This window comes from Pseudophryne corroboree, chromosome 4, assembly GCF_028390025.1.
Source record: "Pseudophryne corroboree isolate aPseCor3 chromosome 4, aPseCor3.hap2, whole genome shotgun sequence".
NCBI classification, from domain to species: domain Eukaryota; kingdom Metazoa; phylum Chordata; class Amphibia; order Anura; family Myobatrachidae; genus Pseudophryne; species Pseudophryne corroboree.
In genome coordinates, this window is record NC_086447.1 from 813807351 (window position 1) to 813826569 (window position 19219).

At 46.9% G+C, this 19219-nt stretch overlaps 1 protein-coding gene across 3 annotated transcripts in view; it reads left to right on the forward strand.

Moving 5' to 3' along the window:
• VPS54 (VPS54 subunit of GARP complex) overlaps positions 1 to 19219 on the forward strand; it is a 243712-nt gene that overhangs the window by 179768 nt on the left and 44725 nt on the right. For all 3 annotated transcript variants that reach the window (XM_063918442.1, XM_063918445.1, XM_063918444.1), the window contains 3 exons: positions 2953 to 3016; positions 3303 to 3408; positions 12527 to 12614. In XM_063918442.1, the coding sequence (XP_063774512.1) occupies positions 2953 to 3016; positions 3303 to 3408; positions 12527 to 12614 (258 nt within the window). The remainder of the gene's footprint in view (positions 1 to 2952; positions 3017 to 3302; positions 3409 to 12526; positions 12615 to 19219) is intronic.

A 19219-nucleotide genomic window follows, 5' to 3' on the forward strand; every position in this document is an offset into this window, starting at 1 on the left:
TTTATACTGTATGCACCCAACAAGCTGGGTGCTCCTGCTTCTAAGCTAGGGGTGGGCAACAGGCGGCCCGCGGGCCGGATGCGGCCCGCGGACCGATCCTGCCTGGCCCGCTGTGCCCCACCAGAGTGCAATGACAAGCGGCCCGACATGCCGCTTGTCATTGCACTGCTCTCAGACGCGGCGCCGCTGAGGAAATCCCGGTCACGTCACAGGATCAGCTGACCGGGATTTCCTCTATTATCATGCGCTGGGAGGCACGGGGGCGGGCACTGCAGTGAGCAGGAGCGGCGGCCAGTAAGGAGAGGAAGCGGCGGGCAGCGAGCGGGAGCAGGAGAGGCCACATCAGCAGTGACTCCGGCCGGCAGCAACGCAGATCATCGGACAGCGGGGATCGTCTGCCACTGTGACAAACAGGTAAACCCCCTGTCCAGCCAGCCCCTGGATCACTGCTTAAGCTGCCACGTAGGTTTAGGGGTGGGGAGGGAGGGGAGTTAAAAACTGCAATATGGGTTTATGGGGGGGACAGGGGGTAGGGACTGTAGGGACTGTCTGCTGTAATGTGTAAAAAGGGGGCGCTGTCTGCCGTAATGTGTAAAAAGGGGACGCTGTCTGCCGTAATGTGTAAAAACGGGGGCGCTGTCTGCCGTAATGTGTAAAAACGGGGGCGCTGTCTGCCGTAATGTGTAAAAAGGGGGCGCTGTCTGCCGTAATGTGTAAAAAGGGGACGCTGTCTGCCGTAATGTGTAAAAACGGGACGCTGTCTGCCGTAATGTGTAAAAACGGGGGCGCTGTCTGCCGTAATGTATAAAACGGGGGCGCTGTCTGCCATAATGTATAAAAACGGGGGCGCTGTCTGCCGTAATGTGTAAAAAGAGGACGCTGTTTGCCGTAATGTGTAAAAACGGGGGCGCTGTCTGCCGTAATGTGTAAAAAGGGATCTCTTTTTGAGTATTTTGTGTGTGGCCCTCGAATATTCGCTGGAAGTGTTAAGCGGCCCCCCAGCTGAAATAATTGCCCACCCCTGTTCTAAGCAGACGATTGCTCGTTGGATTTGTAGCACAATTCAACTTGCACATTCTGTGGCAGGCCTGCCACAGCCTAAATCTGTCAAGGCCCATTCCACAAGGAAGGTGGGCTCATCCTGGGCGGCTGCCCGAGGGGTCTCGGCATTACAACTCTGCCGAGCAGCTACGTGGTCGGGGGAGAACACGTTTGTAAAATTCTACAAATTTGATACCCTGGCTAAAGAGGACCTGGAGTTCTCTCATTCGGTGCTGCAGAGTCATCCGCACTCTCCCGCCCGTTTGGGAGCTTTGGTATAATCCCCATGGTCCTGACGGAGTCCCCAGCATCCACTAGGACGTTAGAGAAAATAAGATTTTACTTACCGATAAATCTATTTCTCGTAGTCCGTAGTGGATGCTGGGCGCCCATCCCAAGTGCGGATTGTCTGCAATACTTGTACATAGTTATTGTTACAAAAAAAAATCGGGTTGTTCTTGTTGTGAGCCGTCTGTTCAGAGGCTCCTACGTTGTCATACTGTTAACTGGGTTTAGATCACAAGTTGTACGGTGTGATTGGTGTGGCTGGTATGAGTCTTACCCGGGATTCAAAATCCTTCCTTATTGTGTACGCTCGTCCGGGCACAGTATCCTAACTGAGGCTTGGAGGAGGGTCATAGGGGGAGGAGCCAGTGCACACCACCTGATCCTAAAGCTTTATTTTTGTGCCCTGTCTCCTGCGGAGCCGCTAATCCCCATGGTCCTGACGGAGTCCCCAGCATCCACTACGGACTACGAGAAATAGATTTATCGGTAAGTAAAATCTTATTTTTATTTTGAAATAAAACAAGAATATTACAATATATGAAAAAATGTAAATGTCTTTTACAGGGGTACAGAGACTTTCAGTTTGTAATCAGGGTCTCGCTGTGATTTAGGGGGCTAGAGATCCCTATGACTCTATTTTCAATATGGCGGTGATTCAGGGATAGGCACAGTACAATGGCAGCTGTGATGGATGTTGCTGTGGCAGCCGGTACTGCTATATTATGCAAATGCTGCAGGAGACCCCCTGTGTGAATAGACGTCTACAGCATGCTTCTGTGGTCTGCTGCGGTTTCTGAGGACGCAACATAATCAGATCACTTGGGCGCATGTCTGCCATCTAAGTAAGCCTCGGGTTACTCAGGATAGCCAGCCTGCTCACGCTGCCGGGGCCAGGAAATCTGCCTCAGGAGACACGCACCATGACCTCGGCACACTTACAAAACGGGGACAAGACACCCCCATTATGTAGAACGGTGCACGGTACCGCCACCCCACCACCGCCAACTAGGTTTACGGATATTTTTGAATGTACCCCTGAACATGAAAGCACGTATTCCTAGGCGTGCTAATATTCCAAGTTGAGACCCACTGATCTAGAGTATCTGTGACTTGCATGATTTATATAATATGACGCACCATTCCTAAATCATAATACAGCACATAAAAAATGCCATTCTTTTCCTTCACTTTGCCCCTGAAATCACCCTACTCAGTGAATTGCTGAGCAGTGCTCCTCACAGTAACTATAGGAGGACACTGTATGTGAGTATGTGTAGACACCCGATATATCCCACAATACTGCACATATAAACTGAATAAATTGCACTTTACAAAAAGACATGTTATCTCATGCATGGGAAGAGTATCTCATTTAAATGTCATAAGATTTCTTTACATCCTGATTTGTGACTTATAATATTGCCAGTGACTCACCTGTTGCTATCTATGTAACGATTAACAATACAAATAATGTATGTCAATGTATCACAATGTAATGGGGGGAGTACTGATAGTCATGTGTTTGATAAGCCCTACAACCCGACCCTGTGTTGTGCTCTGTCATAGTTACAAATATGATACATTTATCGCCAAACATTTGTGTCTTTCACATCTCTCCCTTAGGTGCAGAAGAAAGGAAAGCCACAGACTTTCTGACAGTGGACGGGCAGAAGTATGCAGTGGTTGGGTAAGCTGCTTATCCAAATGACTTTTCATATTGGGGCAGATGTATCAACCTGGAGAAGGCATAAGGAAGTGATAAACCAGTGATAAATGAAAGGTGATAAATTCATCAGCCAATCAGCTCCAATATGCAAATTATCAGTTAGGCGTTGATTGGCCGGTGCATTTATCACTTTGCATTTATCACTGGTTTATCACTTCCTTATCCCTTGTCCAGGTTAATACATCTGTCCCATTATTTTGTACTTCTGTAGCTTATTAAAATGTGTGAACTCTTTTATGTCCTGCAGCACTGTTCTGATTTTAATCAGAATCATTCTGGAGTACTGCAGCTGTGTTGACGACATCCCATCTATAACCACAGACATGCTCACTCGTCTATGTGAGTTACTGAAGGTATGGCAGATACTGGATGCTGTGTATTTTTTTTTTGGCCAGTGTAGTGCATTAAAACGAAAACTACACTCAAAACTCAACATTTTGCTTTATGTTTAGTTCAGAATTCCTAGTACTGATTGTTGCAACGTATCTATTCTGGCTGATCGTCCAGGCCTGCACTGCTGTCCACTCTGTTACTAATGTGGCCCTGTTTCAAGCTTACTGCGGGAACAGTGAACTTCCTATTTACATGAATGAGGCGTTCACAGTGGAAGGGCATCCTCAACACCGCTAACAGCAAGAAATAGGCAAGCACTAGTAACAGAAAGGAGATCTGTGATGGAGTGTAGGCCGGCAGGACTTGGCATACTTCACACATTTTAGTTTTAAATGAAGTTTCATGGGAATTATTGAAATATGAATAACTACAGATGTGTCCTCACTCATCATTGCTGCAGTCTGGTTAAACACCTAGTTGTGAGCGAGTCTACTAATGCCAAGTGTATTTTCATGCATTCTTTATTGTGTGTAACTGCACCTGTATCTGCATATGCAATGCTACATTACAATGTTTTCATGGAAACCACTGTAATGATAGATTCGTATAGCAATGCTAATGAGACACATTTTGGGAGAAAAAAAGACATTTGGCGCTGGTCAAGTCGCACAGGAGCTGGTGGCTCTCATGCGCTGTGTTTCTTGTAATCATTTTACATCATTCGCTTTGGTGGCTGCCAATTTACATTTATTATTTAAAATGTTATTGAAGACATGGCAACCAACTGAGACTATTGAGTACAGCCGCATACAGGGCCTCTGACAGATTGTTGTAGAAGCTTTCATTTAAAAGGACAAATACTGAAGTGTTAAGCGTCAGTAAGACGAGGGTTAATGTATATGATGACTAGGTTTCCCTGACTCCACAATGGCTTTATACAATGCTAAATTAATCTCCTTCTCCACTTGATTTGGAACCGCAAATGAGGCCTGGGCGGCATATAAATTCTTTAATTTCCTTCACTTCCCCTCTTACCCCCGTTGAAATATATAATTGTACATTAGCAATAACAATTTAGAAATGGGTAGCAAGTCTGCTGCATGATGGATTCAAGGAACCCCAATTATCAGGTACATAGTCCCTCGTTTCCTCTTCTTCCTCCCTAACGGCATATATAAATGGGTAATACCTAAGCAGTTAACTCAGGGAGCGTCTCCTCATCATTTGTTATAGCGCATACTTGATTATTATACACTTACTCTGCCACTTCCGTTTTGTTTTTTTAAATGACCGTAAAGAGAGGCCACAAAGTTCTTAAGTTCATGTGAATCCTGACTGCCCAGGATGTAGCTACTGCTCTTGTAGAATGTTCTTTACCATAAGGTACTGCATTTTGGGGATGCAGTCAATTTACCTATAATCAAAATCCAGACGGCCAAAATATCAACAACCATTGACCGATGGTCAAAATACAGACAAGGTCAAAATACCAACATTAAAAATATTGACATGGTCAACATACCGACATTTTTGAAATATCAACAGGTCAAAAAAATCGACAAGTTTTCATGAATTTCATTTAAACCGAATTGTTCATACGTTACCATCCCAGTGGATGTGAAGGGGGAATATAATAGTGTGCCGAGCACAGCACTTATACAGTGACCATGTCGACCTATATCGACATACACGACCAAATTTTAAAAAACCAACTCGTGTTGACATTTTGACCTGTCAACATTTTAAATGTCGGTATTTTGACCATGTCGACATTTTAAATGTCGGTATTTTGACCATAGGTCAATTGTTGTCTGTATTTTGACTGTCAGGATTTTTATTTGTAGGTAAATCATACTGATCCCGCATTTTATATGCATTATTGTAGTGTTCACTCTAGCACCTTATCTAGGAGGGCATATTTTAATTTTTAAGAGACAAATGGACCCCCTCGCCTTGATTTCATCCCACTTGGTGCAGGGGTGTCCGAATGCACAACCAGTTGACAAACAGAGCAATGAATTTTTTATATAAGATGTATCGCTATAGTAGGGATCTGGTTAAGAGCCCGGGTGTCAAAATACAGACGCCGGAATCCTAACACATAACGGAATGCCAACGCCGAAATCCCGACCGGTATCACAATCCCGGCGCCAGCATCCCGACACCCAGGGTCTCGATCGCTATACTACCGGGCCACCGGAGAGGTGGGGGGTGGGTTAGGCTTGGGCTGCGGGTGGAGGGTTAGAGCTAGGTAGCTGGGTGGGGGGTTAGGGCTAGGCACCCCCAGGGAGAGTTAGGCTGCTGGTGGGAGGGAGTTAAGTTTAGGGTGCGGGGAGGGGGGGTCAGGGTTTGGCACCACTGGTTAGGGTTAGTCTGCGGGGGGGGGGTTAGGCTGCAAACAGGGAGGGTTAAGGAGCCATTGGGGGAAGGTAAGTATACTTACCTTCCCTTTCCCTGTAGGGATTTTGATCATTGGGATGCAGCAGTCGGTATTCTGACCGCCGGCATCCATCCGCCGCGATATCCATCCTAACCCCTACAGTATCTGTGGCGATACATCACGTCTAAAATGTTGCCCTTCAAAATTAAAATCCGCCCTCATCACTGATTAGGTGCAGGGTGCTAGAGGGAACGTTATTATTGTTGCAAGACTTGATTGGACAGTCAGGCATGAAAACAGTTTCCCATCGTTTGTCAGTACATCTGGCAGTGTATGCGCTGTTGCCGACCATCCCGTTTACCCTGTTCCTACACATGGGACATGTTTTCTCTCGAGGGGAGAACCCAGATATCCTCTCACAATGTATGCCTATGATATGAAATGGGTTTCAGGCTGCTGGATAACATGTCTGTCGGTCTGATGGACATTTTATCTGACAGTATGCCCAGCATAAGTATCCGCACTGGACATGTTACTCCTCTCTACTCTTGCGTTTTGGGCACATAGAAGGCAGTGCAGACTCTTGGTATATGTGGATCTGTGAAACTGTTCTGTATAGAAATGAAGGATTGGCACTGAGCTTTGCTTCAGTTATATTTCAAAATGGCTCTTTTGCCACCAGTGCTTGTAATTCAGTAGCTCTTCTTCTGATTTCTAGAAAAAGATGTACATACCAAGGTGCGAATAGTATTTCCCAACCTCTTTCCTTAAGGTGTTTTAACAGTCCAGGTTTTAAGAATATCCATGCTTGAGCACATATGATTCAGTCAAAATAACTGAGGTACTAATTAAGATACCTTGTGCTGAAGTATGGCTTTCCTTAAAGGCGGGCATGTCCAAACTGCGGCTCTCCAGTTGTTGTGAAACTACATATCCCAGCATGCCCTGACACAGTTTTGCTGTCAGAGAATGCTAAAGCTGTGTCAGGGCATGCTGGGATGTGTAGTTTCTCAACAGCTGGAGGGCCGCAGTTTGGACATGCCTGCTTAAAGGGATCCGGTATGAAGATCAACAGTGTCTAGGTCGAGCACTATAGGTCGACAGGGTTTCTAGGTCGACATGTTCTAGGTCGACAGGTCAAAAGGTCCACATGAGTTTTTCACCTTTTTTAACTTTTTCATACTTAACGATCCACGTGGACTATGATTGGAACGGTAACCTGAAGCGTGGCGAGCCATGCGAGGGGACACGGTGCACTAATTGGGCTTCCTGGTCACTGTACGGAGAAAACGACACCCCAAAAAAAATATGAAACTCATGTCGACCTTTTGACCTGTCGACCTAGAAACCCTGTCGACCTTCAAACCCTGTCGATCTAGTGACTGTCGACCTATAGTGGTCGACTTAAACATTGTCCACCTAGACACTGTCGATCTAATGATCCACACCCATCCTTAAAACTGTGTCTTGAGAACCAGGGTTGAGGCTCACTGTGCCTCTAATGTAGGTTAGTATCCCATATCCAAAATGCTTGGGACCAGATATCGGATTTTTCCGTATTTTGGACTAATTGCATACCATAATGATATATCATGGCGATGGGACCCAAGTCTAAGCACAGAATGCATTTATGTTTCATATGGGATCCGGTCTGAAGATCGACACTGTCTAGGTCGACAATGTTTAGGTCGACCACTATAGGTCGACAGTCACTAGGTCGACAGGGTTTCTAGGTCGACAGGTCTAAAGGTCGACATGAGTTTTTCACATTTTTTTTCTTTTTTTGAATTTTTTCATACTTAACGATCCACGTGGACTACGATTGGAACGGTAATCTGGGCGAAGCGGTAGCGGAGCGAAGGCACCATGCCCGAAACATGGCGAGCAAAGCGGTGCACTAATTTGGGATCCCGGTCACTCTACGAAGAAAACGACACCAAAAATAAATAAATCCTCATGTCGACCTTTAGACCTGTCGACCTAGCACATGTAGACCTAGAAACCCTGTCGACCTTCCATCCATGTCGACCTAGTGACTGTCGACCTGTAGTGGTCAACCTAAACATTGTCGACCTAGATACTGTCGATTTGATGAACCACACCCGTTTCATATACACCTTATACACACAGCCCTAAGGTCATTGTAGCCAATATTTATTAATAACTTTGTGCATTAAACAAAGTTTGTGTACATTCACACAATTCATTTGTTTCATATACATCTTAGCGGGGGGTCCCCCGGTTCAAACTGCGGCTGACCACGGGCGCAGCATACGGGACCCTCCTGGGGGGTCCCGCTTAGATCCCCCGTGTAGAACTGACACAAAAGGGCTTGACTAGCACTTGTGTGATGCTTTAAGCTTAAAAGGAGACTTTTTCCAGTATAATCTATGTATGTAACGCCGGCGCCATAGGAGGGGGTGGAGCTACCTCAGAGTGGGACCTGAGGCGATTTGGCGCCTTCCTCTGCTTAATGCAGCACAGACAGCACACACAGTGCTTCCTGATCCTCAGACATGCTGGAAATCTGGTACAGGGTGTAGCAAAGGGGGAGAGCCGCTTGTGTACACTATCCTGATCCTGTCTAGGACAATAATTGTTAGTGTTTACAGTATAATAGTGAGCTGACAGTCTCACTGGGGCTGTGCAGCTCAGGGTGTGCTAGTGTCCTTTCTCTCTCTCTCTCTCTCTCTCTCTCTCTCTCTCTCTCTCTCTCTCTCTACTCTCACATACAGTAGGGCAGGCTTGCATTATAACGGTCTGTGTGTATGTGTATGTTATTGTGCTTACTGTGAATATAGGTAAACACAGGCTGTGCAGTGTATGTCCCACTAGATTATCTCCCTTATCTAATGACTCTGTTTTCTATGAGCAATGCAGTCAATCTTCACAAATCAGTAAAGGGGCTGGGGGAGAGGGTACAGAGCCCCACTGGTTAGGGTCTTTTAAGACTATGATGTCTGATATGTTATCTCAGCTCAATGCTAATGTGCAGAAAACTCAGCTACTGCAACAAGCGGTTGCTGATTTAGCTGCTAGGGCAGATGCACAGCCCCCCTTTCTCATGCAGGTCCCCAGAAGCGTGGTTTACCTGCTATTCTATCTGATACAGATGATGATATACAGGATGATGGGAATGACCTGGACCCCGTTAGTGGAGATCACGATGCTGCTCAGGGTTTTGAACCCCTCATTTTGGCTATAAGTGCTGTGTTACAGCTCCCTCTAGAGGACGCTGCATCACAGCAGTCGTTTTTCTTTGTACAAAATAAGCCTAATGTCACTTTCCCTGATTCTACAGAGTTAGATGACTTATTCAAACAGGCCTGGAAAAAAAAACAGACAAAAAATTCCAAATGTCCAAAAAGTTTTTGCGCATTTTCCCATTTGCTCCTGAAGGTAGACCATTTTGGGAGGAACCACCTGGGGGGTGGATGTCTCAGTATCTCGCCTGTCTAAAAGGCAGTGCTGCCCGCCCCGGGCTCCTTTACCATGAAGGATCCAGGGGATAGGAAGATTGAGACTACCCTAAAATCTATATACACAGCAGCCTGTATTTCACAAAGACTGGTCATTGCGGGTTGCCGAATGACCCATGCTATTCAAATTTGGGGGGCCTCTCGGAGGATATGCCCTTATTTACTATGTAACCCTCCTGAAGCACATTCAGGGCACTACCCGTGTCCTCTCTGATTAGCTCAAGGAGATGGGGAACATTAATGCTCCGTCTTCTGCCATGGCAGTGTTGGCGCGCAGGGCCTTGTGGTTGCGTCAATGGATTGCGGACACAGAATCCAAACGTAGTGTGGAATCCCTCCTTTTTTCTGTGGAATGGCTTTTTGGGGTCGAATTGGATACGTGGATTTTCAAAAGTTATGGCTGGGAAATCCACGTTTCTCCCCTCTGGGTCCCCGCCGGCAAGACGCTCCTATCCGTGGCTGTCTGTCCTGTCCTTTCGGTCATACAGATTTTGATCTAAGGCCAGAGGTGCCTCCAATGCGGCTACAGGCACCAGTGGTAAGTCCAGAAAACCTGCAAGCACCAGTTCTCAGGAACAGTCCACCGGTTCTGCTTCCACTAAGGCCTAAGCATGACGGTGCCCACCCACCCCGAGGGGATCTCGAGGTGGGAACACGACTGCGCCACTTCAGCCGCATCTGGGAGACCTCCTGCCAGGATACCTGGGTCAGAGATCTCGCTTCTCAGAGCTAAAGGCTGTAGTTCGACAGTACTCTCCCTCAACAATTTTTCAAATTAAGCTTACCAGCTTTGGAAGATATGCAAGTTACATTGCAACAGGCAATCCGAAAGTTGGTTCAGTCCCACGTCATTGTTACCGCAATGCGGCACAGGGTTTTACTCAAACCTGTTTGTGGTGCCGAAACCGGACGGTTCGGTCAGACCCATTTTGAATCTCAAATCCTTGAATCCTTACTTGAAGGTGTTCAAGATGGAATCCCTGCGAGCAGTGATTGCGGGCCTGGAAGAACAGGAATTTATGGTCTCCTTGGATATCAATGATGCTTATATCCATATTCCACTTTGGCCGCGGTTTGCCTTACTGGGCAATCACTTCCAATTCCAGACACTACCCTTTGGCCTGTCCACAGCCCCGAGAGTATTCACAAAGGTGATGGCGAAGATGATGTTCCAACTCCGGGTCTAGGGGGTCAATGTGGTCCCTTATCTGGACGATCTTCAGATAAAGGCACGATCCATGGAGCTTTTGTTGCTCCATATCGACCGCACTATCCATCTTCTTTTGGACCAGGGGTGGATCCTCAACTTGCAGAAGTCCCACCTGCAGCCAACTCAGAGGCTCCTGTTCCTGGGGATGTTGCTGGATACTGTGGCCCAGAAGGTGTTTGGTCCACATGGTGATCCGGCCTACTCGAGTGTCCATCCATCTTTGCCTAAGATTGCTGGGAAAAAAAGTTGCCTCATACGAGGCGATCCAGTATGGGAGGTTCCATGCCAGAACATTTCAATTGGATCTCCTGAGCAAGTGGTCCGGATCGCATCTCCAGATGCACCGGATGATTCAGCTGTCACCTCAGGCCAGGATTTACTTTCTGTGGTGGCTACAGTCCTCCAATATCCTGGAGGGCCGGAGTTTCGGGATTCAAGATTGGACCCTCCTCACGACGGATTCAAGTTTACGGGGATGGGGAGCGGTCACCCAAGGGGCGCAGTTCCAGGGCAGGTGGTCAGCCCACGAGGCCTTCCTTCCGATCAGCATTCTGGAACTTCGGGCGATCTACAATGCTCTGCTTCAGGCCTCTCCTCTGCTCAGGGATCACGCGATCCAGGTACAGTCGGACAACGCCACGGCAGTGGCGTATCTCAATCGACAAGGAGGGACAAAAAGCAGAGCCTGCATGCGAGAGGTTTTAAAAAATACTCCTCTGGGTGGAAAGAAATGCAATGTCGGCAACCTTCATTCCGGATGTGGACAACTGGGAGGCGGACTTCCTGAGTCGTCACAATCTTTTACATTGCTAAACCCTCTCTGATTGGATACGACATGCGTGATATGCATGGGCGCCCAAACATCAATTTACTTGTTTAGACAGGATACTGTATTTAGACGCCCCAAAAAATGTATGTACCCCTATGTGTTTTTACTATCGCTATTGAGTTTATAGAAGGGAGGTGCGTCTCATGTATATTAAATAAATTCTAGTAGAGGTACTACTGCTCCTTGCCTAGACATTCCAGAATCACAGCTTAGCTGCACGCTTGGGGGTGAAATACCGCTATACAGATAGTGTCTTCTACAGCTGATTACCTAAAAGCCTACCACCACCCGCAGTTCTCTACAAACACCTGTTGTGTACATACCAACCTTAAGGATCTATAAACTTCTCTCTTATTGTGATTCCGGTTAGCTCCTCCATTACCCACTTCTCTGCACTACAGCATTATTAGTTGACGTCTGCAACACTTAAAGGTTCAGGGACCTGTTGAGCCTTGGCTTACTTTTTATATTAGAAAGTTTGAAATGACTAAGCTTGCAGACAGGCTATTTCAAAAATTCATTGCACATTATGGCCCCCACTGGAGTATGGTGCTGGACTCTCATGTAGCATGGACCACTGAGGAGTTTCCTGGTACCACAATTAGCCGTTCGGGTACTGTCCTGTAATGGCTGCTGGAGAATGCGGTCTACTCGGGAGGCATCTATTCACAATGTGGCCGGTTCCGATAACTCTCTATGGCTCTTATTACCAAAGATACAGTCAGCAGGGGCCTCAGGAGTGCCGGTGCTGACTCTTCCCGCTCCCCCTGGCACAGTCATAGCAGTGGGTGAACACACTTGGCAAGAAGCACCATCTCCCTGACGTTAGGCTGAGGACAGTTAGATAGGTGTTAGCCTTGCGTACCTTCCAGGTTTATATTCCTTTCGTGCCCCGTCTTGGCTGAAGGAGGGGATTACCCATAGATGTATTCTGCAAAGCAGGGAACAGGGTACAATGTACAGTATTTAGGATTTACAGTGGAATTAATCCAATTAAATCAAAAGACTACATTTAAATTGGGATCCTGTCAGGATCCCATCAGTCGTAATACAGACGCTGGAATCCCAACACTGCTCAGGATGCAGTATAGCATATGAAAACGTGTTATATGAAGTTTTAGTTCCACTTTAAACACAAAGCAAATATTCTCTGTAAATAAAACGTGTGCACTATATAAATGACTTAATAGAACAAACAAGTACATGCGTTGACGTGTGTTCATGTTCTTTCTTTTTCTAGTACTTTAACTCTCGCAGTTGTCAGTTGGTTCTGGGAGCGGGGGCACTACAAGTTGTCGGACTGAAGACCATAACCACAAAAAATCTGGGTATGTTATTTTTGATGCACATGCTAATTTATAGAATTTGGTATTGGGTCTGCACCACTCCCAAAATTGTGCCTCCCAGCCTCCAGTGAAGCAAAACATAGCGGCCAAAATGGAGATGGTCCTGTCTATTGCACAGGTAACTTGACAAATAAATTTTATAAACTACCCATCCATGGCGCAGGGAAAATAACTGTATTTGTCTCCAGGTCACAGGATTGCACAGTGCCCTGTCTGTGACTACAAAACAAATATTGATTTCAATAATGAGGCCAAGTATTATCTTCTGACATAATTGCTCTGTGTAAAGACAGCTTTTGTTTATTACCGCTTGGTATTCTAACCCACAAGTATCATCTGCATGCCAACACAGATTAATTGTTCCTAGCTAATAGAGACCGCTTCACCGTATTGTCCCCCAATGTAGTACTAATTGCACATTATCAAGAACTAATAATCAAGGGTGTGCATCACTGAATTATGCAATTATATTGCTGATGTGGATTCTACTGCTCCAATTAATTTAATTACCTGTGAACTGCTAAATGTCTCGCAATGCGTTGGTAACACTGACCTATCTCTGGAACTCCTTTTGTCTAACTTTATGTTTAATACGTTAATTCTGAAGTTAAATCTGCAGTATATGCTATAGTCCATAACTTACATTTTAAGATTTTTAAGGCCAAGGTTGTTTAGACAGTGTGAAAGAATTGAGGGAGAGCTACATGAAGCCTTTTAAAGAGTGGACAGGACAAGTGGAGAAGTTGCCCATGGCAACCAATGAACGTCTACCTACCATTTTGTAGAATGTACTTGATAAATGCTAGGTAGAAGTTGATTGTATGTTATAGGCAACTTCTCTACTTGCCTAAAGCAGGGTACACACTGGAGCGATATCGTAATGGTAAATCGCCTCCATCGCTCAGTGTATACTGATGATTGCACGCTCCCGTGGTCACTGGGTTTGATGTGCTGAACATCGAACCTAGCGATATTGCTAGTGACCTTATTTATGCAAATAAAGGACTAAACATGATTGTTCAGTCATTCAATAAACTCTAATGTGAACGGGTAATCCCAGCTCAGGGGCATTTGTTCCAATGTTGGAACGAATACATGTCGCTCCAGGGTGTACTCAGCTTAATTCTCCACTCTGTGGTAGGATTGATGCATCTCCCCCTTAGTGTGAAGGGGCAGATTCATGTATCTGCAAGTTCTGTACTGTAAAGTTCTGTGTTAATAATCCTTACATGTCACACAATAATTTTCAGTGTTAAGTTGCTGGCCTGGCATGTTAATTCTGCAGTGTGCAAGCTGTGTGCGGTGCATGAAAGCGCGGGGATGTCACCCTGAACCCACCGAAAGTGCCAAGCAAGATAGCAGGTGGCCATTAGGATAGTGTAGGAAGCCATAAGCAAAGTATTAGAGGCTGTATAAGCTGCCACAGGGTTAAATTTTACAGTATGCTTATTAACCACTTAACTGATGATTTTTCCCTTCAAAATCTTTCATAAAATATATATATATATTTCTCTAACGTCCTAAGTGGATGCTGGGGACTCCGTAAGGACCATGGGGAATAGCGGCTCCGCAGGAGACTGGGCACAAAAGTAAAGCTTTAGAACTACCTGGTGTGCACTGGCTCCTCCCCCTATGACCCTCCTCCAAGCCTCAGTTAGATTTTTGTGCCCGAACGAAAAGGGTGCACACTAGGTGGCTCTCCTGAGCTGCTTAGTGAAAAGTTTAGTTTTAGGTTTTTTATTTTCAGTGAGACCTGCTGGCAACAGGCTCACTGCATCGAGGGACTAAGGGGAGAAGAAGCGAACTCACCTGCGTGCAGAGTGGATTGGGCTTCTTAGGCTACTGGACATTAGCTCCAGAGGGACGATCACAGGCCCAGCCATGGATGGGTCCCAGAGCCGCGCCGCCGGCCCCCTTACAGAGCCAGAAGACAGAAGAGGTCCGGAAAATCGGCGGCAGAAGACGTCCTGTCTTCAACAAGGTAGCGCACAGCACTGCAGCTGTGCGCCATTGCTCTCAGCACACTTCACACTCCGGTCACTGAGGGTGCAGGGCGCTGGGGGGGGGCGCCCTGAGACGCAATAAAAACACCTTGGATGGCAAAAAATGCATCACATATAGCTCCTGGGCTATATGGATGAATTTAACCCCTGCCAGAATACATAGAAAAACGGGAGATAGGCTCCGCCCCCTTATCGGCGGCCTTATCTCCTCAGCACACTGGCGCCATTTTCCCTCACAGCTCCGTTGGAGGGAAGCTCCCTGGCTCTCCCCTGCAGTCACTACACTACAGAAAGGGTTAAAAAAGAGAGGGGGGGCACTAATTACGCGCAGTATTAAAGATACAGCAGCTATAAGGGGAAAAACACTTATATAAGGTTATCCCTGTATATATATATAGCGCTCTGGTGTGTGCTGGCAAACTCTCCCTCTGTCTACCCAAAGGGCTAGTGGGGTCCTGTCCTCTATCAGAGCATTCCCTGTGTGTGTGCTGTATGTCGGTACGTTTGTGTCGACATGTATGAGGAGAAAAATGATGTGGAGACGGAGCAGATTGCCTGTAATAGTGATGTCACCCCCTAGGGGGTCGACACCTGAGTGGATGAACTGTTGGAAGGAATTACGTAACAGTGTCAGCTCTGTATAAAAGACAGTGGTTGACATGATACAGCCGGCTACTCAGCTTGTGCCTGTCCAGACGTCTCATAGGCCGTCAGGGGCTCTAAAGCGCCCGTTACCTCAGATGGCAGATATAGACGCCGACACGGATACTGACTCCAGTGTCGACGGTGAAGAGACAAATGTAACTTCCAGTAGGGCCACACGTTACATGATTGAGGCAATGAAAAATGTTTTACACATTTCTGATAATACGAGTACCACCAAAAAGGGGTATTATGTTCGGTGAGGAAAAACTACCTGTAGTTTTCCTGAATCTGAGAAATTAAATGAGGTGTGTGATGATGCGTGGTTTTCCCCCGATAACAACTGATAATTTCTAAAGTGTTATTTGCATTATATCCTTTCCCGCCAGAGGTTAGGGTGCGTTGGGAAACACCCCCTAGGGTGGATAAAGCGCTCACACGCTTGTAAGAACAAGGGCTCTACCCTCTCCAGAGATGGCCGCCCTTAAGGATCCTGCTGATAGAAAGCAGGAGGGCATCCTAAAAGGTATTTACACACATACTGGTGTTATACTGCGACCAGCAATCGCCTCAGCCTGGATGTGCAGTGCTGGGTTGGCGTGGTCGGATTCCCTGACTGAAAATATTGATACCCTAGATAGGGACAGTATATTATTGCCTATAGAGCATTTAAAAGATGCATTTCTATATATGCGTGATGCACAGCGGAATATTTGCCGACTGGCATCAAGTCTAAGTGCGTTGTCCATTTCTACCAGTAGAGGGTTATGGACACGACAGTGGTCAGGTGATGCGGATTCCAAACGGCATTTGGAAGTATTGCCTTATTAAGGGGAGGAGTTATTTGGGGTCGGTCTTTCAGACCTGGTGGCCACGGCAACAGCTGGGAAATCCACGTTTGTACCCCAGGTCGCCTCTCAACATGAGAAGACGCCGTATTATCAGGCGCAGTCTTTTCGTGGGCAAGCGGGCAAAAGGTTCCTCATTTCTGCCCCGTGACAGAGGGAGAGGAAAAAGGCTGCAGAAATCAGCCAGTTCCCAGGAACAGAAACCCTCTCCCGCCTCTGCCAAGCCCTCAGTATGACGCTGGGGCTTTACAAGCAGAATCAGGCACGGTGGGGGCCCGTCTCAATGAATTTCAGCACGCAGTGGGCTCACTCGCAAGTAGACCCCTGGATCCTTCAGGTGATATCTCAGGGGTACAAATTGGAATTCGAGACGTCTCCCCCTCGCCGTTTCCTAAAGTCGGCTTTACCGATGTCTCCTTCTGACAGGGAGACAGTTTTGGAAGCCATTCACAAGCTGTATTCCCAGCAGGTGATAATCAAGGTACCCCTCCTGCAACAGGGAACGGGGTATTATTCCACACTGTTGTGGTACCGAAGCCGGACGGCTCGGTGAGACCGATTCTAAATCTAAAATCTTTGAACACTTACATACAGAGGTTCAAATTCAAGATTGAGTCACTCAGAGCAGTGATTGCGAACCTGGAAGAAGAGGACTACATGATGTCTCGGGACATCAAGGATGCTTACCTTCATGTCCCAATTTACCCTTCTCACTAAGGGTACCTCAGGTTTATGGTACAGAACTGTCACTATCAGTTTCAGACGCTGCCGTATGGATGGTCCACGGCACCCCGGGTCTTTACCAAGGTAATGGCCGAAATGATGATACTCCTTCGAAGGAAGGGAATTTTAGTTATCCCTTACTTGGACGATTCCCTGATAAGGGTAAGATCCAGGGAACAGTTGGAGGTCGGTGTAGCACTATCTCAGGTAGTGTTGCGGCAGCACGATTGGATTCTCAATATTCCAAAATCGCAGCTGATTCCGACGACTCGTCTTCTGTTCTTAGGGATGATCCTGGACACAGTTCAGAAAAAGGTGTTTCTCCCGGAGGAGAAAGTCAGGGAGTTATCCGAGCTAGTCGGGAACCTCCTATAACCGAGCCAAGTCTCAGTACATCAATGAGATGGTTCTGGGAAAAATGGTGGCTTCCTATGAAGCAATCCCATGCGGCAGATTCCACGCAAGAACTTTCCAGTGGGACCTGCTGGACAAATGGTCTGGGTCGCATCTTCAGATGCATCAGCGGATAACCCTGTCACCAAGCACAAGGGTGTCTCTCCTGTGGTGGTTGCAGAGTGCTCATCTTCTAGAGGGCCGCACATTCAGGACTGGGTCCTGGTGACCACGGATACCAGCCTGCGAGGCTGGGGAGCAGTCACACAGGGAAGGAATTTCCAGAGCTTATGGTCAAGCCTGGAGACATCACTTCACATAAATATCCTGAAGCTAAGGGCCATTTACAATGCTCTAAGCTCAGCAAGACCTCTGCTTCAAGGTCACCCGGAGTTGATCCATTCGGACAACATCACGGCAGTCACCCACGTAAACAGACAGGGAAAATCATGTGATAGCACTGTCAGCAGTATTCATTCCGGGAGTGGACAACTGGGAAGCAGACTTCCTCAGCAGACACGACCTCCACCCGGGAGAGTGGGGACTTCACCCAGAAGTCTTCCACATGTTTATAAAACTCGACAAGTATTGCGCCAGGTCAAGGGACCCTCAGGCAATAGCTGTAGACGCTCTGGTAACACAGTGGGTGTACCAGTCAGTGTATGTGTTCCCTCCTCTGCCTCTCATAACCAAGGTACTGAGAATTATAAGATGGAGAGGAGTAAGCACTATATTCGTGGCTCCGGATTGGCCAAGAAGGACTTGGTAACCGGAACTTCAAGAGATGCTCACGGAGGATCCGTGGCCTCTACCTCTAAGAAGGGACCTGCTCCAGCAAGGACCCTGTCTGTTCCAAGACTTACCGCGGCTGCGTTTAACGGCAGGGCGGTTGAACGCCGGATCCTGAAGGAAAAAGGCATTCCGGATGAAGTCATCCCTATCCTGATCAAAGCCAGGAAAGATATAACCGCAAAACATTATCACCGCATTTGGCGAAAATATGTTGCGTGGTGCGAGGCCAGTAAGGCCCCGACGGAGGAATTTTCAACTAGGTCGATTCCTACATTTCCTGCAAACAGGAGTGTCTATGGGCCTGAAATGAGGGTCCATTAAGGTTCAAATTTCGGCCCTGTCAATTTTCTTCCAAAAAGAACTAGCTTCAGTCCCTGAAGTTCAGACGTTTGTGAAAGGGGTACTGTATATACAGCCTCCTTTTGTGCCTCCAGTGGCACCTTGGGATCTAAATGTAGTTTTTGGGTTCCAAAAGTCACATTGGTTTGAACCACTTAAATATGTGGAGTTAAAATATCTCACATGGAAAGTGGTCATGCTGTTCGCCCTGGCCTGGGCCAGGTGCGTGTCAGAATTGGCGGCTTTATCCTGTAAAAGCCCTCATCTGATTTTCCATTCGGACAGGGCGGAATTGAGGACTTGTCCTCAGTTTCTCCCTAAGGTGGTTTTCAGCGTTTCACCTGAATCAACCTATTGTGGTGCCTGCGGCTACTAGGGACTTGGAGGACTCCAAGTTGCTAGACGTTGTCAGAGCCCTGGAAATATAGGTTTCCAGGACGGCTGGAGTCAGAAAATCTGACTCGTTGTTTATTCTGTATGCACCCAACAAGCTGGGTGCTCCTGCTTTTAAGCAGACTATTGCTCGTTGGATTTGTAGTACAATTCAGCTTGCACATTCTGTGACAGGCCTGCCACAGCCAAAATCTGTAAAAGCCCATTCCACAAGGAAGGTGGGCTCATCTTGGGCGGCTGCCCGAGGGGTCTCGGCTTTACAACTTTGCCGAGCAGCTACTTGGTCAGGAGCAAATACGTTTGTAAAATTCTACAAATTTGATACCCTGGCTGAGGAGGACCTGGAGTTCTCTCATTTGGTGCTGCAGAGTCATCCGCACTCTCCCGCCCGTTTGGGAGCTTTGGTATAATCCCCATGGTCCTTACGGAGTCCCCAGCATCCACTTAGGACGTT